The 26,421-nt window shown below is 39.6% G+C and overlaps 1 protein-coding gene across 5 annotated transcripts; it reads left to right on the forward strand.

Annotated features, from left to right (window-relative positions):
- The first annotated feature begins 9,326 nt into the window (after positions 1–9,326).
- On the forward strand, positions 9,327–25,829 carry LOC126698282 (CSC1-like protein RXW8). Of its 5 annotated transcripts, none has more exons than XM_050395400.1 (14): positions 9,327–9,752; positions 13,396–13,460; positions 13,565–13,877; positions 14,656–14,805; positions 15,602–15,665; positions 15,786–15,995; positions 17,088–17,270; positions 18,803–19,101; positions 20,374–20,650; positions 20,983–21,261; positions 24,551–24,784; positions 24,864–25,038; positions 25,125–25,217; positions 25,304–25,829. In XM_050395400.1, exons 3-14 carry the CDS (start codon positions 13,597–13,599, stop codon positions 25,378–25,380), a joined length of 2,322 nt encoding a protein of 773 aa, XP_050251357.1. In that variant the 5' UTR covers positions 9,327–9,752; positions 13,396–13,460; positions 13,565–13,596; the 3' UTR covers positions 25,381–25,829. The 5 variants fall into 5 exon arrangements, with proteins under 5 accessions (XP_050251357.1, XP_050251356.1, XP_050251359.1 ...); XM_050395399.1 differs by having other exon boundaries at positions 13,575–13,877; XM_050395402.1 differs by having other exon boundaries at positions 13,411–13,460.
- Positions 25,830–26,421: the final 592 nt, after the last annotated feature.

A 26,421-nucleotide genomic window follows, 5' to 3' on the forward strand; every position in this document is an offset into this window, starting at 1 on the left:
TCGTTCGGAGAAGATGATTTCGAAGGAACCATCCAACCTCACGACGACGCCTTGGTGGTCACAGCCCGGATAGGCGGATTCTTGGTGAAGAGGGTGATGATTGATCAGGGTAGCGGGGCTGACGTCATGTACCCGGATCTCTTCGAAGGGCTCGGGTTAAAAACCCAGGATTTGGCGGCGTATAACACGCCATTGGTCTCGTTTGACGGGAGAATTGTGATTCCCGAGGGGCAAATCTCACTCCCAGTGGACATGGAGGGCAAGGAAGTTGTAGTTACGTTCATAGTAGTCCGATCGTTCGCACCCTACACCGCGATCCTGGGGAGGCCGTGGATTCACGCCATGGGGGCTGTTCCGTCCACCCTTCACGTAAAAGTAAAATTTCCTACTGAGTACGGGGTTGCAGAGGTAAGGGGGAGTCAGAAGGTGGCGAAGCAATGCCTCGTAGCCGCGGTCCAGTGGGAAAAGGAACAGCTCGGCCAAGCTGAGCACGCCGAGAAGGAGACAGCATAGCAATTACAGATACCCCAGGAAAAGGGGGCGGACGTTGCCGAGGAGGTGCTGAAGGTAAGAATTCTCCCAGATAGTGACAAATTCTTCCAGATAGGTACAAGCATGGGTGACCGGGAAAGGGTAGAGGTGTTGTTGTTCCTGTTGCAGAGCATAGATGTCTTCACATGGAACCCGTATGAAGTTCCCGGCGTAGACCCCGAGTTCATTGTTCACAAACTCAATGTGGACCCATCATTTCCTCCGAAAAAGCAGAAGCCGAGAAGAGCATCAAAGGAGCACGTCGATGCAGTAAACCTGGAGGTCCAGCGACTGAAAGAAGCCGGGGTCATAAAAGAAATATTCTTCCCAAGATGGCTAGCAAACACTGTCGTAGTAAAGAAGAAGAGCGGTAAATGGAGAGTCTGTGTGGACTTCACCGATTTAAACAGAGCATGTCCCAAGGATTCGTTCCCGATGCCCAAGATTGATCAGTTGGTGGATGCCACGTACGGGCACCCGAGAATGAGTTTCCTGGACGCCTTTCAAGGGTATCACCAGATTGCCTTAGCACCCGAGGACCGAGAGAAGACAGCATTTATATCCCCGAACGCGAACTATCACTATGAGGTCATGCCGTTTGGATTGAAGAATGCCGGGGCCACTTACCAGCGTATGATGACAAGGATGTTCCGGGAAAAAATTGGCTGCACGGTTGAGGTTTATATCGACGACATGGTAGTAAAGAGCAGAAAAGAGTCGCAGCATATTGAAGACCTTCGGGGAATATTCGAGATACTACGACGACACGGGCTGCGCCTCAATGCCGAAAAGTGCACTTTCGGCGTGGGGGCTGGCAAGTTCCTAGGCTATCTGATCTCCACTCGGGGAATAGAGGCTAACCCCGATCAAATAGAGGCAATCAATCGCCTAAAACCCCCGAGCAACCCTAAGGAGGTGCAGGTGCTCACCGGGATGTTGGCCGCCCTGAACCGGTTCATCTCCAAATTTGCCGATCGCTGCCGGCCATTCTATCAACTTTTGAAGAAGTGGAAGGGGTTTCAGTGGGACGAGAGCTGCGATGAAGCTTTTCGAGAACTAAAGGAGTATTTGGCAAAGGCGCCGAGGTTGACGGCCCCAGAGCCCGGGGAGGATCTGTTTATATACCTTGCAGTAACCAATCATGCCGTAAGCGCTGTATTACTAAGGGACCGGGGAGTGCAAATACCGGTGTATTACGTAAGCAAAACTTTGGTCGATGCCGAGACAAGGTACCTGCCGCTTGAAAAGTTGGTTTTGGCCTTGGTACACGCCACGAGGAAGTTACCACACTACTTCCAGGCACACACAGTGTTCGTCCTCACCGAGTATCCATTACAGTCACTGTTGAAGAGGTCCGATTTCACAGGACGGATTGCTAAATGGGGAACTCGGTTGGGATCGTTCGACATAAGATACCGACCTAGAAGCTCGGTGAAAGGGCAGATTCTCGCTGATTTCATCGCGGAATTTACACCTAAGAACGAAGGCCAGATAATCTGTAGTGCGGAGATTCGCCCATGGAGGTTATTTGTGGACGGCGCGGCAAACGCTATGGGGGCCGGGGCCGGTATTGTCATAATCACCCCTGAGGGTATGCGACTGGAACATTCCTTCAGATTGGGGTTCAAAGCCTCGAACAACGAAGCCGAATATGAGGCCTTGTTGGCCGGACTGAGGGCAGTATTGCATCTGGGCGCCAGGGACGTGGAAGTCTACTCGGACTCTCGGCTGGTTGTATATCAGATCACTGGTGACTTCGAGGCTCGGGATCCCCGGATGAAAGCTTATCTGAGTACGGCAAAGCAGATTATCGGTCGGTTTGGAACGGTAAAAATATCCCAGGTAGCCCGGTCGCAAAACAAGCATGCTGACTCTCTTGCCACTTTAGCCTCATCGGCTACCGAGGACACACCAAGGCTTATCACGATTGAACTGGTAAGGGAACCGAGCATCTGTGTGAAGACTGCCCTCGACCAAGCTGGAGTAGGGGTTGCGCAAGTGGCGGTGCCCGGATCATGCTGGATGAATCCAATCATAGACTTTCTTTCCGAAGATAAAGTTCCAGAGGATGAGGCCGAGGCCAATAAGATTCGACGAATGGCTCCCAGGTATTGGTTGTCTTCGGACCGAAAGTTGTACAGAAGGTCCTTCGCTGGCCCTTACCTCTTGTGCCTGCATCCTGAAAAAATCCAGGAACTTCTAACCGAGCTGCATGAAGGAGTATGCGGCGGGCATGCCGGGGGACGATCTTTAGCACACAGAGCAATGACGCAGGGGTTTTGGTGGCCACAGATGCAGAAGGACGCCGCCGAATATGTTCGAAGTTGCGAACAATGTCAAAGGCACGCCCCAATGATCCATCAGCCTGCCAGACATCTAAACCCTGTCAGCAGTCCGTGGCCATTTGCACAATGGGGGCTCGACATCCTCGGGCCATTCCCCCGAGCAACGGGGAACCGCCGTTTTGTTCTGGTGGCCGTAGATTACTTCACAAAGTGGGCTGAAGCTGAAGCCTTAGCCAATATCCGGGATACCGACGTGAAAAAATTTGTGTGGAAAAACATAGTTACAAGGTTTGGGGTGCCGAATTCCCTAGTGACAGACAACGGGCTACAGTTCGACAGCAACGCTTTTCGGACATTTTGCAGCGAGCTCGGCATCAAGAACAAGTATTCGACCCCGGCATACCCCCAGAGCAACGGCCAAGCTGAAGCAGTGAACAAGACTATTTTGAACGGGCTCAAGAGAAGGTTGGATGGAGCGAAAGGAAGGTGGGCAGAAGAGCTACCCAGTGTTTTGTGGGCCTACCGAACGACCCCCAGGAGATCCACGGGAGAAACCCCATTTTCTCTGGCATACGGAGCAGAAGCGGTAATACCAACCGAGGTGAGCTTGTGCAGCGCGCGGGTTGCCGGGTTCGACCCCGTGCAGAACGCCGACCTTATGATGGAGCAGTTGGATTGGCTAGAAGAATGCAGGGAGGCCGCGACCGTACGTCTTGCCGAGTATCAACAGAAGCTGGCGCAAAGGTACAACCGAAATGTGAGGACCAGGGAATTCAGCGCTGGGGAATTGGTGTTAAGAAGGGTAGTAGGGAACATGCGGGACGTGGCTGCAGGGAAGCTTGCTCAAAGTTGGGAGGGACCATACAGAGTCACAGCCATCGCAGGGGCAGGAGCTTACTACTTGGAGGACCTGGACGAGAGGCCGCTCCCCCGACCATGGAACGCCAACAACTTGAAGAAATTCTACGCGTAACCCTCGATGTAAGTCAAAACTTGTATTCTGTGAAGATTAAGAGTATGATGAACCTTTTTGTCATTGCTGTTTTTGAACCAGTAGCCGTGCATTAAGAGAATCGCCGAGCATGTGAAAACCGAACAAGATCCTAAGGACAGAAACCTGACACTCGGCTCGATCAATATCGCCGAGCAGGTGAAAACCTTACAAACAAAATACTAAGGACAGAAACCTGACACTCGGCTCGATCAATATCGCCGAGCAGGTGAAAACCTTACAAACAAAATACTAAGGACAGAAACCTGACACTCGGCTCGATCAATATCGCCGAGCAGGTGAAAACCTTACAAACAAAATCCTAAGGACAGAAACCTGACACTCGGCTCGATCAATATCGCCGAGCAGGTGAAAACCTTGCAAACAAGATCCTAAGGACAGAAACCTGACTCTCGGCTCGGTCAATATCGCCGAGCAGGTGAAAACCTTACGAACAAGATCCTAAGAACAGAAACCTGACTCTCGGCTAGATCAATATCGCCGAGCATGTGAAAATCTGACGAATAAATCTTAAGGGCATACACCTGACCCTCGGCCCAGTCAAAATCACCGAGCATGTGTGAAACTTGCGAATTAAATATACGAAACTAGTTCCCGGTTAAAATCGAATACTCGGACAAACGAAGACCTTGAAAACAAATGCTCGGATAACGAAAACTCCATTCTCGGTCGAACCAAAACCTAATAAAAACCTATGCCTTTTTACAAAAATTAAGTCCAAATAGCGCTCTCAAAACTACAGGCTCTCCGTGGTAACATTCTGTCAAACGGCCATAGCACAGGTATAATTCAAGCAAAGCACAAACGGAAGTAATTTCACTCAACAAATTGAAATAGGAAAAGGGAACGGACTACCAATTAAACAAGTAAAAACAAATTGTTCAATCACCACATCCCGGTGACATGGGCAAAATAAAACCAATAAAATAGTGCAACGGTTCGGTCACCACATCCCGGTGACATAGGCAAATAAAAAATGAAATAAAAAGAAAATAAAGTCAACTAAGGGGTTGAGTCGGCGGGGGCACTTCCTGCTGGACGGTCAGGGTGAGAGGCTGGGCCTCGTCAAGAAGTTCCTGCACGGTAGGTATACTCGTCGCCTCCAGTTCCTCGGGCTCAGCATGGGAGTCGATTTGTTCAACCAACTCCCTCATACTAGCCGTCTCCTCCTCGTCAAAAGCGGCCGGGGCATCCTGGCCGGCAGGTTCAGGGTTCGGGAATGGGACTTGGCTGGGGTCCCTCAGCGGTGAATCCTCAGGAACTCCCAGTGCCTGAAGAGCAGCAAACCATCCGGCCTCAAAACCCATACGCCGAGCCCCAGTAACCACCGGCTCTGCAGAGTTCTCGGCATCTGCGAAACCTACATCGTACCACTTCTGCTCCGCGGCCGCCAAGCCGGCCCTGAGATCGGCTATCTCATCAGCATGAGAAGTGTTGAGGCTGAGGGCTTCGGCCAGCTTAAGTTCTGTCTCATTTTGCCGGGCCAGGAGTTCGGCACACCTTTTTTCAGCCGATGCTCGGAACTTCTCCGCGGCTGCAGCCTTCTTCTCGGCAGAATCAGCAATCTTCGCCTTTTCCTTAGCAGTTTTCATTGCTGCCTCCCGCGCCTCCTTCTCACGCTCATTCTCCTCATCAAGCTCCCGAGCCCGGGCAGCCACGATATGAGCCAGTTGAGCGGCCTAGCAAGCACGGGGGTTAACAAGGAAATCCGGGGAAATCTATATATATATATACGAAAGTGAAGAGATAAAAGAATTACCGCAATGGCGTGCCACTCTAACCGGCGCCCCACAGACTCCTCGGACCCATCCTCGAAAGCATGCACGTCCTCGGGGAGTTGGAGAGCTCCAGCCAAAGTACGGGCGATACGACCGCCCTCGCCCTTATCCCACATCCGGATGGAGGCGGTTGAGGGCAATGGCTTGCCGTCCAAAAGGAACTTAGGCTCCCAAGCTGGAGCCACTTGGGAGGAAGACGCGCCCCCCGTGCCAGCCTCGGTTGGCGGCTCGCGGATAACGATCCCGCCGGTTGGACGGGGAGGAGTCTGAACTACGGCGTCCCCCGGACCCGTGGAATGTTGCTCGGTAACTTTCTGTTTCTTCCGGGCACGTCCGGACTGCGAGGGGGGAGGAGGTTGAGAAACTGGACCCCGACCCTGAGTAGGCGGGGGCTGGTTGGTCGGCCGGGCAGCAGGCACGAACCTGTCAAGGGTCATTGCTCTCCTTGCCACCATTCTTACTCCGGGCTGGATCGCTTCAGCTAGCAGGTTAGCCGCGTCTGTCACTTGCTGATGGTGCTCGGCAGGTCGATCCTCGGGATGGGGCTGCTCTTGGGCTTGGTCCCCTTGTTGTATGGCTTCGTGAGCTCTCTCTCTAAGGCGCCGGGATACCTGTTCCGCGGAATCGTCTCGTAGGGGGGCTAGTTCGTCCGCGGTAGTGAACCGCCGACCAAATTCCCTCGCTTCCCCGGTTGTAAGCTTCGGCGGCAAGAAGTTCACGTACCGGACGTCTATGTACGATAGCAGGGGGCTGTCTACTATCAACGCCTGCTTGAAAGGCTGCCAGGTAGAGTAAACCGGTTCCACGCCGAGGATCAGGTGGGAGGCCCGGAGTTGCCCGTCCCAATGCACAAAGATCTCGGAACGAAGGACGAAGTTTAGGTCCCTGACGTGGACTGCTCTGAGATCCTGAGCAAAAACTTTGCCGTCTGCGAAAGAACAGATAACGCGTTAGCCTTTAACAAACAAATTTTTGTTTACTCAAACAACTATAAGAAGGGGAGGGTACGAACCCACTTCACGGCGTGTGAGAGGGCAAGGGATCTCCCCGGCAAACCAATTGCCGCGCACCCTGACGAACTCCCCGGCGGAGTTCCTGTTCGAATCGGGTAGGCAAGATATCAGCCGTACCCGAGCATCCCTCGTCTTTAAATAATAATTTGTGGACTTGCTCCCACAGAGGCTGTACATTTGGTTAATATCATGTTGGTCTAATTGTAAGTTAAAGGTTCGGTTCAATTGGCTAACACAACTAACTACCCGGTAAAAATTGGGGGGAAGCTGGTCGGGGCACAACCCATAGTAGATGAGTGTGTTTATCAGGAGGGGATCTACCGGGAACCTAACCCCACCTTCTAAGATGGACATCAAAGGAAAGAAGGCTGTACCCTGCCCTCGGTGGAATTCCATATCACTCTCGTGACAGTAGGCCACGTCCACGTCACTGGGAATGCTAAATTTACTCCTAAAGGTGGCCAACGCAGCCGGGGTATCTAGGAGGTAAGAATAACCCATCTATGAAGCCTAAAACTATAAGAATAAACTCAAAAAAGCAAAGCTGAAGGAAAAGGAAGGGGAAGGAAGACTTACTGTGGGTTCTAAGGAGGAAAAGAGCGCTGAGCGAGCAAGCACACAGAACTATGGTCGGCAGAGAGTAAACGCTAAAGATCAGAGGCGAAGGAAAAATGGAATGATGTGTGGAGAAGGACTATTTATAGAGCCAAAAGAAACGGGGGGAGAGGAAACGCTTTATCAAGCAATAAATGGGCACAGCCTACGAGCGACCCAACGAATGCCAAGCGTAACTGACGTGCGCGCCGCTTCGGTTTGCGAACCGTCAGGCAATAATGATGACTGAGCCTGGCGCCGCGAAACGGCGCGTCTTTTGAGATGAATGTTAATTAGAAGTGACAGCCAGAAGCCCAAGGCTAGAAGACTCCTGGGATCAAAAGGCCCTAGACAGCACCTTGATTCTCCTCGGCAACCGAGTATGAATCAAGGGGGGGCTATTGTACGGCACCGAGCTCCCAAAGTCCATACTTCCCTTGGGCCCAGATCCGTCTGGGCCCCGGGCCCAAGCCCATACCGGCCCTGGATGCAGGCCCGGTGCCGAGCTTCCAAAGCCCGTACTGTCCTTGGGCCCGGACCCTTCTTGAAACTGCCTTAAGGTAAAAACAGGTTTTGAGCACAATGTTCCCGGAGTTTTTCCGGTTATTCCTTCCCGGAAGAGCGCTTGAGTCATGACCGGGAAGGACACGATATGAACGGGGACGCGAGTTGCCGAACATAATCGGCGCAAGTGGAAACAAGTTCCAAGATCATAAATGCTGCACCGCCCTTCCACCTAAACGGCCACTTTAACCAGATAATACTGGACCCTTAGTAGCACTAACGGTGATTGTAATCATGATTTCCCCACTAGCCTTGACTATAAATAGAAGAAAGTTGGGAGAAGAGGGGGTTCAGAAAAATGGAGAGAAAATAGTCAAGGAGAGAGCCTTTCAACTGAATGCTGCTTTGAGTCTCTCTGCCGAGAACGACCCGTTGTAGGAAATCCTTAAACCCACTACAAATAAATTGTGAGCCCAAGGGACCTAAGGCCCAGAGTTCTTGTACTTGGTTCTTACATTGACAATATAGAAAAATTTTCCCCTTTCTTGTAAGTTTAAAATTCTATCACTGAAAGAAAAGAAAAAAAAAACAAAAAACCAAAAATCAGGTTCGAGTATCCATAAGTAAAAGAGCTAGGTAACAATCGGGTATAGGTGCTAATCGGGTAAGTGAATTGGGTATCCATGTGTAAACTTATTAGTTTGGGTATGGGTTGGGTTTGGGTATACCCGACTCAAACCCAACCCATACCTAGTCCATGGCCATCTCTATTTTCTACTACTAACTTGTCCTTTACTTAAGTGCAGGTTTAAAAAATTATCTTTCATTTCAAAATTAAAATTTTTAATTTTTAATTAATGTATATTTTTAAAATATTAAGTATGAATTTTTCTTATTATTATTATTTCTTTTTACAACGAGTTATGGATAGATTTATCATTGCAAGTGTTTTGGTGCTTGATAAATTTTTCATTCTTATTCTAAATTTATTATTATTTTTTTTTTACTAACCATGGTTAAACTTTTGAAGAAAATTAAGAAAATTTCGTTACTAATATAAACAGAAGGAGAGAATATTAATTTTTTCAAACTTCAAGGGGGAGTGTTTTTTTCCTTCTAGATTGGGGTGGTGTGTTATTTCCCCAAATCTCAAAAGAACAATATAATTACTTCTAGAGTGTAATTATTAATTACCCTTATAATTTGTATAGTAATTGTGAACTCAAAGGAGAAGAGTGTAATTATGGTATAATAGAGCCTACATTCTGTACCTTAATTGTGAAGGTAAGGAAGTCGAACACACCTTAATATGGTAGATCAGAATGCACAGTGAAATTATTGTCTCTTTTAGTAATATACAAATATTTAGCCATTATTAGGTACACACACCTCATTGTCTACTCGAACACGTTTTAAGTTGAGCCTTTAAATTCTGAATTATGCTTGGAATACCACTCATACCGATTATAACTCGCCACATGGCGAGGTGTGTACCTAGTATAATTCTTAAATTTTTCATTTGGACGGTCCCCTTGCTGTTACCCACGTGGCTATTTTGTCGGTCCGACAACCTTTCTTGAATCAAAATCACTTGGACACAAACATAGGTTCTTTTCGATTTCCCAACGGAATTTTCGCGAACTCTCTCTCTCCTCGAAAAACAAAACGCAAACTCCAACAACAACAACAACAACAACAACAACTACTAGTACAACAAAAACATAGTACAACAATTCTTAACAACGGTTTTTCTTTGGTTCTGTTAGGTGTGGTTCACCTTCCTAGAGTTTCGGGTTCTTTTTTGTGTGTTTTCCTTTACTCAAAGAAAATCCAATATATACACGTAAATAAAATTTTGGTTTCTGTGGAGTCGAAGCAAAGCGCGGCAATGCCGTACAAGTTTTAACTCGACCACGTTTTTTTCGATCTGTTTTGTTCTTCTTTTACAAGACCTTTATTTGTGGCTCTTCAACATTCTTATCGATTCCAAAATCGTTCGGAATTACACACAAAGCCATATCACAGATTTGTGCAGGTACTCTTCGTTTCTTTTTATGTATTTATTTTTAATATATATATATATATGTATATGTATGTATGAATCTATGTATTTATGTATGTATGTATGTATGTATGTGTTTTTATCTAACTGGTTGTTTCAATGCTGCTTTGGTTTGTTTTATGATTTTATGCTTTGATTTTTTATGATTCTGGGCTTTACTTATAGCAGTGATTAAGTTTCTGATATGAAATTCCAGCCAATTTTTTTTTCTTCTTATTATAGATGTGAATGCGATTTAATCGTGATTGAAGACAATAATAATAATAATTGGTGATCATTGATGTGCTTACTCTATGTGATTTTTATGAAGGGAAAGATATGCTCAATCTTTAATCAAATAAAATGTGAAATGAGTGAAAGCTTGCAGCTCGCTGAAGGCCGGCGTAGGAAGTGGGTTTAGAAATGCTTAGAGATATGTTTTAAATCCAGTTAAGAGTTTTTCTAGGACATTTTGTATTGATGAGTGTTCTTGTGTTTCTTCGGGTTTAAGCAGTTGAAAGCAACTGGCATTATTTGAGTTTTCACTTGGTTTTTTTTTTTTGACACATTTGAACACCAAATTTTTAGAAGTTTAGCATTTGCATCTTTTATAAGCACTGCAGGTATATGAGCAAAGGGAAAAAGCAATGCATGTTTGAAAAGAGAGCACTGTATTATTGTATTTGAGAAACAAGTTTTTATTCATCAATCACTTATCCAAAAAAAAAAAAGTTTTTATTCATCAATCAATGCAGGAAACTCAAGAACAATAAGCAGCACGCAAGCACCAAAGGAAAAACAATAAAACAATAGCACTAGAAACATGCTAGGACAAACTCATAACAGAGTCCCTGCATCACAAGACCTTTGTAAACTCTAACCAAACTAAGAAAGGAAAATACAAAATTACAGCAAACTTAAGAAACAACAAGCAGCATGGAGGCTGCAAACACCAAACAAAGGTGAATGAAACTAACCAACAGCACTACAAACAGCAAGGATAGAGACATAAACAGAGTATCTAAAGAGCTACAAACTCTAACAAATCTAAGGCAGTAGACTCTTATCAAAATACAACCACTTCCTCTTCTTACAACTACAATTCTTATCAGATTGTCTGGTATGGAAACAGGAAAAGTGATAGTCACATTTGTGTTATATCTCAAAAGGACTAGTCACAATTGAAGCTCTTTTTAGATGTTAATAAAGCCCAAATCTACCTAGTAAATGACCGATGTGGGACTCATCACATACCCATACGACATACACAGAGTTAGACAATATCCAAATCAGATATAGGGTGTCACAAACTCTCCCACTTAAATCTCTAACATCCTTGTTAGGGCTCAATTTGTGGGGTAGTGTGTCCACACAGGATTAGAGGGCTGCGTTTGATACCATGTTTAATTACCGATTGTCTCAAAAGTTTAAGCTATTGGGATATGATAACTTTAATCATTTAACCACGTACTTCTAACAACACCATCTGTGTTTTTCTAGAAAAGGAACACTCAAAGTACAAATGATCCTACTTTCCAGGAAACTTCTACTAAAAATACAAGCTGAATCCCTTTGATATCCACATTGAAGGAGCCTATCTCGGGTGGACAGCCTATTTCTAAAAACCAACCAATTAAAGAAAGTCTTCCCAAGCATTGCAATAGAATAACCATATTAGACTCCACCTATTAACCGTAGGCGACCCCTTCAAAATTGCATTCCATATCTCAGGACAAGTAAAGTTGCTAGATTTAGAAGGAAGCCAAAATACCTTATCCTTCTCACCAAGCTTAATCAAGGAGAGTTTTCTTTGAATAGAAATCTAATCTTTAGACCTTGTAGTCCTCTAACACCCAATCTTTTCCTCGAAGGACACTAGACACTCTCACATTGATGTTTCTAGCTGCATCATAAAAAACTCTTTAGCCATATGGTCCATATCTCAGATATAACATACCATTTGGGTGCCACTAGTCATGCTTCAAGAAAACTTTAAGAAAGGCCTGGCTATGCTCCTCAACTTGAGAATTCTCCTCCAACCCTAGGTCCTGTCTTGAGTGATTTAACAAACCAAAAACTCCTGTCCTTCAACGAGTTCTCATTCACCAATCCACTCCAAGAGAACTTTTTTGCATAAAGAGACTCTATATATGCCTCATAATAGATGCTTTATTCCAATTCTCCACTCTTATAAGCCCCAAACTCCCTTCATTTTTAGGAACACATGCAAGCTCCCAAGCCACTTTAACACCACCAGCTGATTTATCATTCCTGTTTCTCAAAAACTATTGAACTTTTGCTCATGGACTTGATTTGCCTTTTTTGCAATACAACTGCCCAATTCATTCGAATGCTAAACAACACTGATTGAAGCTACTGATTCCAGAAAAAGAGAGCCTTTTGGCAGCCCATGAGCTGATCCTTGAGGTTATTTATCAATCAAAGTAGCGCTTACTTGAGTAGTGAAGTTTCTAGGGACTAAAGATATAATCAGATACTCTGACAGAAAAAGTTTCCTTTTTTTGAAATTAAGAGTTAGCAATATGGCGCTTGAGATATGAAGAGACCCATTCACAAAACCCTTCACTCTTTACATGATTGACACAGATAAACCCGAAAAGCAATTGAAATCCTCAAGCACCCTTTTGACCAAGTGAATAGGATGGATATCGCTGTTGTGAACACCAGAAAATCATCAGCAATTTTGTGAGCTTCAATTTAGACCAATTCGGATGAAATCTAAAACCCTTACACTGATGCACTGTTAGCTGAATAAGTTTTGAGAAAAATTTCATAGAAAAAAAAAAGGTTGTTCATAGTGTTCAAATTCCCAGTTATATGGGTTTGAGAGAGCCAGAGAGGTAAATCTTGTTTTGGAGTGGTCGATTTCCAAACTCAAACCCTTGACATGCTGATTTGGGTGAAAGGGACTTGCCTTCATGCCAATGTCTGACTTCTTTTCCATAGCAAGCACAAAAAAAAGGAGAAAGGGTCTCCTTGCCTTAAAGTCTGGTATGACTTTAAAGAAACCAACTAAGCTCCCATTGAGAGAAACCGAACCTGGGAGCAATTATACACTCCTTAACCCAAGCCACATATTTCACAGGAATGCCAACAATTTATAGACAAAGCTAGATAAAGTCTCAATCAAGAGAATCATAGGATTTCATTAGGTCTACCTTAATAGCACACCTAGAGATTAAGTCTTTTTTCTATCTTTTTATAGGTGGCAGGGAATGCGAATTATCCAACTTGGCTATCTTTTTAGAGGATCTCCGTGGGTGGCATTTATTTGTCTTCTCTCACATTTACCTTTACATAATTAACTTGTGGTTATTCTCAGATTTTTACTAGAAAAGGGAAAATCTTGGTCTGACACCAAGCAATTAAGATTTTTCTCTCTCTCTCTCTCTTTTTTTTTTTTTTTCTTCATGTAGTAGTGAAGATGTAGACTGCAAATGGTAACACTATTGCTTGTATTAATTAAATCCTCTGCTTTGGTATGCCCTTGCTTGTGTTTTAGGTCACACTGATGTTAATATTATTTCTTTTCCATATGCTTCAACATTATTATATGCATTTTCAGTGAGAAACTTATTTGAATTCAATACACATACCATGACACACTTACCTGCAGAGTTTATTTAAGCAGGAAAGAAAAGAAGACTACATCTAAATTTTGCACACAAAAACCTGAATCAGGTAAAGCCACTTCTCCATGCAATATTGGTCTTTGTAGACAATCACATGCTTTCAGCTCATGGAACTAATCTAGGCGTCCTTTTTCTTTGTTCTTGGGTGATGAGATGTGCGAAGGTTGCTGACATAGCAAAAGGAGATGAATGTTTCTGCTTTTCTTACCTCTGTAGGAATTAATACAGGTTTGTGTGCGGTCCTTTTAATGCTATATTCCATATTAAGAAAACAACCAAGCAATGTAAATGTGTACTTTGGACGGAGGCTTGCTTCAATGCACTCAACACACAGTAATCCTTTTTCCCTCGAGAGGTTTGTTCCTTCCCCTAGTTGGATAGTGAAAGCTTGGAAAACAAATGAAGAAGAAATATTGGGTATTGGTGGCATGGATGCTGTGGTTTTTCTCAGGATGGTTGTTTTCAGGTGATTGCTTACTACCCAAAACTTGTAGTTAGTGAAGGGTGATAGTTTGTGCCCAATATACTGTTGGCAAATAATGTAATAAAGATTATATTTGTGTTTGTTGATAAACGGCTTGAAAAGATAATTGTTGTTGTTTTGGTCTATGGCATTATTATTATTATGTCCCTTTTATAATAAAACTTTCTGTTTGTGGTCACTTCTTATATTTTCTGTGAACGAATTACCATCTTATTGATTGATTTTCTACTTCTCTATGGTATAAATAATTTTACAAGATCAAATCCAAACAATTGAATGGTGAATATAGCCACTTGGTAATTATTAGTGCTTTACGAATGGTAATGTTTGAACAATATTAACCAAGCTTTAGTTGGATTTAGTTTTTTGGTAATTATATGTTTGTTAGACATTGTGTTATTATGACACCTGGTTTGAACAAAAACTCTGGCACAATTGAATTATTTTGTATGATGTGGTTATGATTTTCCTCTTATAATGGCTCTTAAGGGCCTGTTTGCTAGAACTTCATTATTTGATTTCAAATTTATTGAGCTATGGTTCAAGTCCCCTCACCTCCAACTATTGAATTACCAAAAACTATTAATTTGATTTCCAACTCTCTATTAGTTCTTCTTTATTTGCTTGTAACTGTTTGAGGTGCTTTATTTTCATCGTCATGAACATAGTCCTTTTCATCTTCAATAAACTTCTATTACTTGTATATATATATATATATATATAAAGGTTCTTATGGGCGCTCTTTAAATTTTCTTTGCAGTATTCGAATCTTTTCTATTGCTTTTGTCATTTGCTTTCTTCTAGTGCTTCCAGTGAATTATTATGGGAAAGAAGCAATTCATCACAAGCGAATCTCTTCAGAGCAAATGGAAGTATTTACCATTGAGAATGTTAAGGAAGGTTCAAGGTGGTACGTGTTATATATTGTTGATGATTAGACCATTAATAAAGTAAAGAGGTATATGTGTTAGGCTATGTTTGGTTCAAGGGAATGGGAGAGAAGGGTAGAGAAATAATTCATTTTCATTTGTTTGGATAGAAGGAAAGAGGGAAGAGAAAGGAAATGTGGAGAGAAATACTTTCCATAAGTCCCACCAATTTTTTATTTTTTACTTTCCCTCCAAATCCATAAAATTACTCTTATATCCTTGAAAATTTTTGAATTTTTTTGAAATTACTTTTATATCCTCACAATTCATTATTAATTTATAATTCATAAGGATAAAATAGTAAAATATTATTTTGTTATTATTTTTTTACCATGTCTCTCTCATTTCTCTTTCCCCTACATCCAAACACATGAAGAAATATTATCTTTCTCCTCTCTTTTTACTTTCCCTCTCCTTATTATTTTCTCTTCTCTTCCCTTCCTTCAAACCAAACATAGCCTTAATTTTTATTCCAGAGCATTTTGATGCTTACCTATGAGGCATGTAAACAATGCTTGAAAAGGAACAGTTGAACGTGCTGTGTCTTATTAATAATTGGTTTGGCTAGGAGTATACTTGAGCTTGTCTCTTTTCTATGGACATTTGTTTCTCTTCTTGAATTGAAGAGATTGTGGGAGCAAATAATTCATAGTACTTTAGAGTGGAGCTTAAGACCTTATTATTTTATTGTTAATTTGCATTTATCAGCAGTCACATACTTAACCACCTTTGTTTTTGAAGTAGACTCAATTGTTATTTTTTTGGTGTGCATGTCAGGCTTTGGACTCATTGTCTCGCATTATACATTATAACCTGCTCAGCTTGCATTCTTCTTTACTTTGTAAGTATGTAAATTTATCTTCATTTTCTACTGTTGTATAGCTTTTCATCTTTTGTTCAAAGGTTTTTCTAGAAAATTTCTTTTAATTATTCTTATGATAATTTTTGTATACAATTATAGGAGTACAAGAGCATTTCCCAGATGAGACTAGCACATATTACTGGATCTCCAACTAATCCAAGTCATTTTACAGTTCTTGTCCGTGCCCTCCCCTGGTCGTCAGAGGAATCTTACAGTGATTCTGTGAAAAGATTTTTCACAAATTATCATGCATCAAACTACTTGTCACACCAAATGGTGTACCGGTCTGGTAGAGTTCAGAAACTGATGGTGCGCATCTGAAATTAGCAATTTGTTGTTTATATTCAGCAACACTTTTTCAAATTTTAAAATCTTTTACATGTCTGTGAGTCGATATCTTCATGGCTTATCAAGTCATCACTTTCTGTTTTACACGCTGACACTTGTATATCACATACATACTTGAGTTTAGACCATTGTGTGGTTTATTGTGTGTGTGTGTATATATATATACTGTTTTCTTACATGCTAACATCTGTATATCACAAGCTTGACTTTTGATGCTTCATACTCTGTTTTAGAAATTTCAGAAATATAATGATCATAATCTCATGTTTACCTGATTAGCATTGTGATTGGGACTCTGAATTTTGTTTGAACCAAATCCCAAATGATTAGCATATGATACGTTGTGATTGAAGTGAATGGTAATTCCACATTCCTACTATTTGAATTTGTTAATCATTTTATTTTATTCTGGATTATACTATGAAAAGCTGTCTGTTGCAAAAAACTAATTATATTGCATGTTCTTCATTACAAAAAACTCACTGCCTTTGACTTCCCTCATTTCACATTTTTTAACTGACTTCTTCATGAAATTGCTTAATTCTATTTTCATCTTCTCGTCTTACCTGGCCTTGGCCTCGGCTTTTTTATTTTAGGAACTTTCAATGAGGACTAGTTGACTGTGCAGCATTCTCTTTCACGTTCTTTATAAAGTTTCACATCCACTATGGCTATTGGCACAATGATCATTCTTCTATTTTGTTAAATTTACACTGAGAGCAGTCCTTGATCTGTATATTAGCTGAGTTTATTTAGTGTTGTTATTAAGTTTTGACAATAATTAGATGATGATTGTGATGACTGACTGCATTCTGGTTTGACTTCCAACTTTGATGGATATGTCCTAGATTTTTAGTGGCTACACAGCTATGGAATGGTTATATTGGGGGTTATATTTGAATTGCTCACATTGATATTTGAAGTTGGGGCTTTGTCATGTTGTTTCTTCTTGTTGGGTGGGTTGAGCGAGTGCTGTGAAATAAAATTTTCTGAGTTTGCATGCCTTTATTTTTCCTACTATTTTGGATCTCTAAGATATGTTTTATGTTGCAGACTGATGCAGAGAAGATGTACATGGTTATTAAGGCTGCTTCTATTGAACAGAACTGCAAGCCAAGTTTAATGCAACATGGTCTTTGTGGACAGCATGCAGATTCTTTTAACATCCTTCCTAGCGAGGATGGTAGTGTTAGTGGGAAATCTGTTGTTAATATGGATATGGGTAAAAGCACAAAGGTAACGTATTTTGGCGTGAATTGATTTAAATAGTTCTGATTTCAGGGTTACTAATTATTTATGTGAATATAACAGGGTAAATCATGTTTGGCTTCTGCTCTCTTTTGCATGTGTGTGTGTGTTTTTTTTCTGCCGGGGGGGGATATGATCTCAAGTTTTGCAACATAAGCTGCTGTAGTTGCTTGCTTAGCTTTTTCTAGGAGTGCAAGTAATTTTGGTGAAGTTTTGCAGTTTATTTGCAATCTGTGATTTTTTATAAGGGAAATTCTTCATTATAAAATATGTGAAAAAGGGGCTTCCAGGGGCTTTGTTTTCTGTAAAAATTTGAGTAACATATGTATGTTTTTATTTAAGAAAAGAATTCAATGTGAACGAGTAGCTACTTATCCCTCTAGACATTAGTAGTTTTTCTTAGTTGTGTGGGGCAAGGGTTAGATGGAAAGGGATATTTCTGGTGGAAAATTACCTTTATATATATTTGAGGTTAATTTTGAATGCTTCAGATTGAAGGTCTTCTTTCTTGGAAGCAAATCTGGTTTTGTCTCGTGTAAAATACCCTTTTTAGCATGGACTGCTACAACCTAAAGAATTTTGACCATTGACAAATTTGGGGAGTTGATCTCATGTTCTTTTGGTGCCTATGGATGGAGTGGAATAGCTTGAATTTTGAGGGGGTTTCTTGTTATCTCCTTGAACTCTAACCTTTAATGTGTATGGCTGATATGGCTGATTGAATGATTCTACATATTCTTTTATATGTTGCTTGCGGACATATCGATCTGCTACGATATTAATGTTTAGTTTTAATTGTTTTCTCTTTTCTAATATGCTTAGTGGGACCTGGGTTCTGACTTTTGACCCTGTGGAATTTTTAATGAATTTATTTATTGAGAGGTGGTTCAAAGTAAGATAGGTTTATGTTCAATTTTTGTAACTGGTCAAAGGGTGTTATCAACTGTAAGTGGGAGGGTTTGATTCTTTAAAGTGATCACTTCAATTAAAAAAAATGATTTAGGGTAGGATCCTCTCTCTCTCTCCCAAAAAAAATAAAAAAAAAAGAACTTGTTTTTTGCGAGACACTGTGCTTATGGCCTTTTATGGTCTTTTTCAGGGTCATTTTTTGCGTGTTTATGGTACAAATTTCTATATTGTCTGAGATTAAAAATTGCTTGCTGTGGGTGCATTTTTGGGTGTGGGAGAATGATAGACTGGTGTAGATGGCAGTGTGATTTACTTATAGGTTTGACATGCAGCTTATGGTTTGTACTTTTTATATCTGTGACTCTCCGCAGAAGGGTTTTATGGAAGCTCCATTTGCCTTTTCAATTAAATGCAATTTAGTCACTGATTTATTTGAAAATATGGTCTAGCATGTACTTAATTTAAGTAGTTGTCTAAGCATACACTATTTTCTAAATAGAGGATATTGGGCTATATTTTTATCATCTAATCCTTTTGGTTTCTTAATTATTATATCTTTCTTTTTTTTGAAATTTACTACATAGCCTAAATTATTTTGGTCTTCCGTACAGGAGAGTGCAGCTGCTTTTGTTTTTTTCAAGACTCGCTATGCTGCTCTCGTTGCTGCACAGGTTCTTCAATTTTCAAATCCCATGTTATGGGTAACAAACTTGGCTCCAGAGCCACATGATGTTTATTGGTCAAACCTTTGTATACCATACAAACAACTTTGGATCCGTAAGATAGGAACACTTGTGGCTACTATTGCCTTCATGTTTGTGTTTCTTATTCCTGTAACACTTGTTCAAGGTTTGACTCAACTAGATCAGCTACAACAAACATTTCCATTCTTGAGAGGACTTCTGAAGAAGTAAGTAAATATTGTGATGATTCATTAAAGAATAGAAAAGAAAAGAAGAAGTAAATATTGTGATGATAGAGCTGTGTTGTGTATCTATTATTTTTGTAATTTTGTTAGGTTAGTTTTGCATGACTCACTTGTTGGTGTTGCATGGATAAGTGTCAAAGAACACATTTGCTTCATAAATTGCATATGTGATATTCCAGGGATTTAATTTTTTTTTTTTTTTTTGGACAAGTCAGGGTGTTCTAATATGTTGGAAGAATACACTAGAATATAGATTCTTGATAAAATATTCAGGTTCTTATCTGAATTAGAGAGTTTGTTAGTTCTAGTGCATCATTATGAGATAACCTAGTTTGAGAATATAAAAGCAACTACGATTTATTTTGGGTTGGAATTTAAGTGCTAGCTATGAAAGGCAATCTAACATCTAAAATATTATCTTGTGTGTAAATCTACATGTTATTCCTAATGGATGGTCTAACTGCTTTCCCTCATGGGGTTCACATATGCATGTGATATATATAAATGCTTTTGTCAAAACTGTATCGATGTTAGGTAAAGTTATTAACCATGGATATCCTTTACTTAGCAGTGTCATGCTTAACTTTGTTCTTGAATTTTTAATTTTAAATAGTTTTCTAGCTTAATATTGTTTATAGAAGCAATGTATAAGAAAATGTACACTGTGAATTCTGAATGACTGGTCAGATGACTCAGATTATATATTTCCCTCCAATAAACACACAACATAAGTTGCATCCTACACGATGTGGTTGTAATGAGTGGATGACCTATCATTTTATCTTTAATTTTTTATTTTATTTTATTTTTCTCCTTTCGTTACATTGATTTACACATTTATGCCACGGAGACTTACACGTGGTGCTTGTGCAATGTGGCTCAACATAAAGTGGTACATGCTGTATGATGTGTTTCCATCATGTGAAGCACAATAAGTACTTTAAATTAGTAATATATTTTACTCTTAAGTGAAACTTTGTCACTAAAATTTCAAGAAGTTTAAAAATATTATTCCAATTAAATCTTATCACCATAAGTTTCCAACAATTGAAAAGAAGTTTTATTATATATTTTAAATTATTTTAATCATAGTTTTATTTTAATAATAAAGGTTCTTACATGTGCATGCACTATGTCAACATGTCACATGTCATATGACGTGCTTTAGTTTAGAGTGATTTTGATTAAATTTAAAAGTTCTTGCATGGGCATAGTGCTAATTTGCATGTAAATTTACTATGTGCCTTGGTGCAGGAAGTATATGAGTCAGCTGGTAACAGGTTACCTTCCAAGTGTAGTTTTGATTTTAGCTCTGTATATTGTACCACCAGTCATGATGCTATTTTCAGCAGTAGAGGGGTCTATTTCCCGCAGTGGGAGAAAAAGGAGTGCATGCTGCAAAGTCTTGTACTTCACAATTTGGAATGTCTTTTTTGTTAATGTTTTTACTGGCTCCGTTATCAGCCAATTGAACGTCTTTTCTAGTGTGAAAGACATACCTACACAACTTGCCAAAGCGGTTCCTAGACAGGTTTATTCTTTGATTCCCAAATAAGTTTGTTATTTACTTTATTTGACTATGCTACTCTATGCAGACTATTCCATATAATTTTGTGGGAGTTTTGACCATTATTAATTTCTAAGTATTGATTGTACTAAGGCTATACAACGAAGGGTTTTATTTGTGAAAATAATTCCTCATGATGGATGTTTCATATTTAAATCCTTTCTTCAATTATGAGATTCTCATGGAAAAAAAGATTTTCCAGCCTTTTAAAAAAAAAAAAAAAAAATCTTTTTAGGCAAATATAGAAGTTTTGGCATTAACTTTTCATCATGATTGTGGTATTCAAATATTTGCAGGTTACCTTCTTCACGACTTATGTTTTATCATCTGGTTGGGCAAGTTTGGCTTGTGAAGTGATGCAAGTCTTTGCCCTTTCCTGCAACTTGTTTAAAAGATTCGTACTTAGAAAAAAGGATGATTCATCCAGTGGCACCTTGTCTTTCCCATACCATACAGAAGTCCCACGACTCCTCTTGTTTGGATTCCTTGGCTTTACATGTTCCATCTTGGCACCCTTAATAGTGCCCTTCTTGTGGGTCTACTTTGTACTTGCTTATTTTGTCTATCGAAATCAGGTGAGTGCTCCCATCATTCATTTGTCCCTGATTTTGCCTTTAGAGATATTAGTTGCACTTTCTAATTGTTAGTGTCTTTAGCATGTGTAATTTTTTGCCAAGTTCTGTTATTAGTGATTTGATTGTGTTTTGTCCATGATTCAGAGCTTGTTCTTCCATTTCCAATGTAGTTATCGAATGTGTTTGAATAAGGTATTCAATAGATTGTGTTCTTCCATTTTACATCGTAGATACAGAATGTGGTCAAATAGTGCATTCAGTTGAGTTGTATACTGATGGTGTTTCTTTTTGTTATCCAACCTCCAACTAGATTTTGGTATTATCTTCCTTTCTCTCTTCTAGTACCTGATCTTAGTCCTCTCTGACTTAGTCATAGGTTTATTGCTAGAAACTAAATGTTCTTAGCATCCCTCAATCTTAGTACATTTTGAAATTATTAAAAGGGCCAAAATGATGGTTCCAAAAGAAGCAACTTGATGCAGGGAAGCCTAGAGAATTTTTTGATTGGGGGCTGCCATCACAATGGGAGGGTGGTGAATTGAATCTTAGGTGATGGGAAATTGATTCGATACGATTGCAGTGGCTGGTTTTAAATTATAAGTTTTTTTAAACTTTCAGAGAACTATTTGTAGAGAAGAATAGCCCACTGATAAATTAAGATAATGAAAAAGAGAAGAGTGCATATTCTGGAAACAAGAAAAGAGATAGAAGAGACCTTAGGGGGAAGTGCCTATTAAGTTCTTAAGTTTTCATCGTGTCTGGGTTGTTTGACCACAATAATCATATTTAAATATTTTTATAGGCTTAGTAAAGAAAGCTGATGTGATGCTTGCACCTTGCAAAATAAAAACTACCTAATAACGCTATTAACTCAAGGACTAAGAAAGCACACACTTTGGATGGCTAGAGAAACTTTTTACCTTGCAGAATTTGATTTCATGGGCATTGCAAGTATCCCCATAAATAAAAATTGTAGACTTCTAAAATTTAATACACATAAAAGTCCTACTAAGCTCCTTTTTGATGGCTGCACTATAAGTAGCAGAAGCTCCTATATATATAAATCTTGAAAAAAATCCATCTGGGATGTACCATCAGTACTTTGCTTGTGGCTTATAGTCATTCCTTTTTCTAATACATCAAGTTTCAGCTTTATTTTTAACAAGCGATGATGCTGCTAATAGATTTTGTGGCAATGAAGGGATTGATAGTGTGATTGGATTGCTGAGATTGTTAAGTTGAATTAGAGAGTTTTGCTGGTACCATCTATATGTTTGTATATTTTCTCTTTTGGAGTTATTTGTTGTACCAGGAAACATATTTGGATACACAACTTTGGTACTGTAGGTTGGTAAAGTAGTTGTAGTTATTAGTCTTCTGCATCTGTACTCTTAGTTTAGTGTTTTATTACCTAGTTTTAGAGAATCTAATTCCCAGACTCAAGCTGGTGACGCTTGGACAGAGTGCACTTGTCATGGCACCAAGTTCTGAGGTCTTTAGCATCTTCATATAGGTCCGTAAGATACATGAGGGAGATAGAGACCAGTTGTAGAGATCCAAGTCTGGATGATATCTTAGTGGCCCAAATTGGAAATTGATTGGCTACTAATATACCATTGCATCTATTCTTTATGTCGGTATTTTGAAACTAGGTTGTATTTGACATTATGCGTATTAGGAATAAGCTTAAAATTTTAAAATTAGAAATTGTTTGGCTCCTAATATACTGTTGCATCTATTCTTCATGTCAGTATATGAGATGGGCCAAATTTAGAGAATCTACTTTCTTACAGCATCAACTAGTATCAAGGTCAAATGTACTTTAATTTTTCACTTCATTTTGCACCTAGAATTCCTTTTTTTTCCCCTCTTTTTTTGGGAAGATTAGTACACACAGGCATTTTATTAACAGATTACTGATGCACTTATAATGAGTTCAAGGCTTTAGCAGTTTTAAATCAAATATAGGTAAGAAGTCCTAGCTTGGGCATCTAATTTCCAATTATGTAATATTAAGTGAGCATATATAGTTTTGTTTTATCTGTGAGATGATTTGCTTACCATCTTTGAAGTTGTGCTTATTTTTCTATTTGAAGCATAATTAAGGAAAATCATAATTTAACTTCAAAGGTAGATTGGGATGTTTAGAACTTCCATTTTTCCTCCAGATTTTCCTAGAAAGTGACAAGTAGGAAAATTTATAGGGTGGGAATAACCGTTCCATAGAGTAGCTAAGTTGAAGTAGGAAGCACATTTAGATCTCATGCTAGAACTTTTGAGGGTTGTGAACGCTCTATTCTTGAGATTAAGTCTTCTTTTATTTTTTGCTTGAGTGGAGTTTAGCTTTACAAACTTATTCATGTTCTTCTCTCCCTGATTTGATTGACAGTTGTAATTTGGGATCTTGATTGTATTGCACCCATAGTACATTTCCTATGTACTTGGGTCTGTTTTGATTTATAATAAAATTTTATTACTTATCCAAAAAAAAAAAAAAATCTCATGCCACCATATTGTTTTAGGTTAACTAACTCACTGAAAACTTTAGGGAATGTGAAGAGGAGAATAAATTGCGTGTGCGCAAACAGAAGATTTTGCTCTGTGTCCTAAATACAGAAATTGAAAAAGTTTGAATGTTAAATTGGTCCTAATTGGAGCATTCCAAATTAGGCTAATGAGAAGGATTCCCCTACATTGTGGTCCATGGATAGAAGCTGTCAAGGAAAAAGCCTATGCATTTAATTATATTGTTTTTGGATAATGTATGCATGTGCTTTTGTCCATATGTGAACAATAGGACCTGAAGTGTTATGCGCCTATTTTTCATAATCAATCCTAGTAAGAGCGTGCAACGTTAATTTTATGATACTCTATTAGGCAATGGATTTGGAGTTCTTGTAGAATGTATATAACCGATGTTATAAATGGTTAAGACTGGCTATAATAGTATGCGTTTGAGTATTCCATTTGATTTTAGGTCTATGTTCCAACCATAAAGTATAATGTTCCATATTTTATTTTTGGTTGTAGTAAAAAATGGCATGTTAATTAAGGAGGTGACAAAATAGGATAAAACAACAAAGAATGCATGTGTTTGACCCTTACGAGTTTGTCAAGGATTCATAGCCAACCTCAAAATTTTGGGATTAAGGCTTTGTTGTTATTATTATTATTATTCTTTTTTTTACTAAAGAATTTAATATATTTGTTTTCATTTGAAATTTTGTGATTTGTTCTCTCTCTCTCTCTCTTAAGAAAATCATTTACATGCTTCAAATATATTTTTCAGATACTCAATGTATATGTTTCAAAATATGAAACCGGGGGACAGTTATGGCCCGTTGTTCACAACACAACAATCTTTTCATTGGTACTATCACAAATAATCGCTCTTGGGGTTTTTGGAATCAAACGATCACCAGTGGCTTCAGGCTTCACATTTCCATTGATTATCTGCACTCTTCTATTCAATGAGTATTGTAGGCAGCGATTTCTCCCAATATTTAAGACCAATGCTGCAGAGGTAGCAATTTAAACTGGACCCTCTCTCTCTCTCTCTCTCTCTCTCTCTCTCCAAACTTGATGATTGGATGTTTTTACAGATTCTTATTGAGATGGATCGGAAAGATGAGCAGAGTGGAAAAATGGAAGAGATTCATCGACAGTTGCGTGCAGCTTATTACCAGTTCACAGTAGCTTCTCATGAATTGTGTAAATTTGAATGCTTGAGTCATGGGGCCAAAAAAAGCAGCCCAGATCCAAAAAATGTGAAGCCAGGTTTGATTCACTCAACACTTAGGATACTCCCGTTACCTGGAATCAAAGCATCAATTGATTGGTTGTCTTTGCCTTTCTCTTTTCAGGTAATGAACCAAGACAACAAAATGGGTCACAAACTGTTCATTGCAATTTGGATGTAGAAAAAAGCAGCCCAGATCCAAAAAATGTGAAGCCAGGTTTGATTCACTCAACACTTAGGATACTCCCGTTACCTGGAATCAAAGCATCAATTGATTGGTTGTCTTTGCCTTTCTCTTTTCAGGTAATGAACCAAGACAACAAAATGGGTCACAAACTGTTCATTGCAATTTGGATGTAGAAGAAAACAGAATGAAGTAAATTGAGCTCATGCTTCTGTACATAATTAATTTGTCATATATGCACATTTCATTCATCACAAACAAGTGCCACAAAATTATGCTTTTGAAAGGCCTTGTACAGATTGCAAAAATAGTGTTGGGACATTTGACAGCAAAAGACAAAGCTTGACCAGCATACAGATCAGTTTTTTGTTTTCTTCATTTTTGGCTCAAAATGTTCCTGTGATCCCAAATTTTCTGTATGGGCAAGGAAATGATGGGGAAAACAACTTTTCTATGATGTCATCATGTATTTTTATAGTTGTGTTCAAATACAAATAAAAAAAAAGAAAAGAAAAAAGTTTTACACTGGACTGTGCCTCTAGACAGTTAGTGTTGGTGCATGCTGCACTAAGCTTCGTACTTTTTGTAGATATTCTTTATTCATTGAAGTTTTTATGTGCAATTGTGCTGCACTCATTTTACCTATGGGCATCCTTTATATTTTATATCTGTGTTTCTCAATTTGCTCACTGAGGTCTGTTCATCAAAAATGTATGACATGGAGGAGTATGATTTGTTACTGACATAATCAAAACTCCTAGTACCTTCACCACATATCACCAAGTTAAACAGCATACATCAATGTGGAGCACATTACTCAGCTGAAGCTGATTGAATATAATGCAATTGGTTATATACAAATATTTATGGCACTTGGATTTTGATTCAGGGTGACTTCATTTCCTTTGTCATGGCCTTTCTTACTCTCTCAATGACCTTACCTTAAAACATTTAATTTCAGAAATGCTGTCATTTGCTTTGCTACATTTTATCCCAGACCCAAAAAAATTGGACTAAAAGAGAATACTGTTTTGACCTCACTCACCAATTGAAATTTTGGTGGAGGGTATTGGATAAAACACTATCAAGATAAAAGCATTAAAACTTTTATTTGTGTAGATTGTATTCTATATCTTCAGTAAGATTTTGCGTGTGAGGTCCTCGTTCTACCAAGAACGCATTGCCTTTCCCCATACATATTACCCAGTCGCATGATATGCAGGGTTAGTTGTAGCTT

This window comes from Quercus robur, chromosome 9 (assembly GCF_932294415.1).
Source record: "Quercus robur chromosome 9, dhQueRobu3.1, whole genome shotgun sequence".
Lineage (NCBI taxonomy): Eukaryota > Viridiplantae > Streptophyta > Magnoliopsida > Fagales > Fagaceae > Quercus > Quercus robur.

Coding starts and splice junctions, on each gene's coding strand:
- LOC126698282 (XM_050395400.1), top strand. CDS start 13,597: ATGAATGTTTCTGCTTTTCTTACCTCTGTAGGAATTAATACAGGTTTG. Junction 19,102..20,373: donor TTGAGAGGACTTCTGAAGAA/GTAAGTAAATAT, acceptor GCCTTGGTGCAG/GAAGTATATGAGTCAGCTGG. Junction 20,651..20,982: donor CCAAAGCGGTTCCTAGACAG/GTTTATTCTTTG, acceptor AAATATTTGCAG/GTTACCTTCTTCACGACTTA.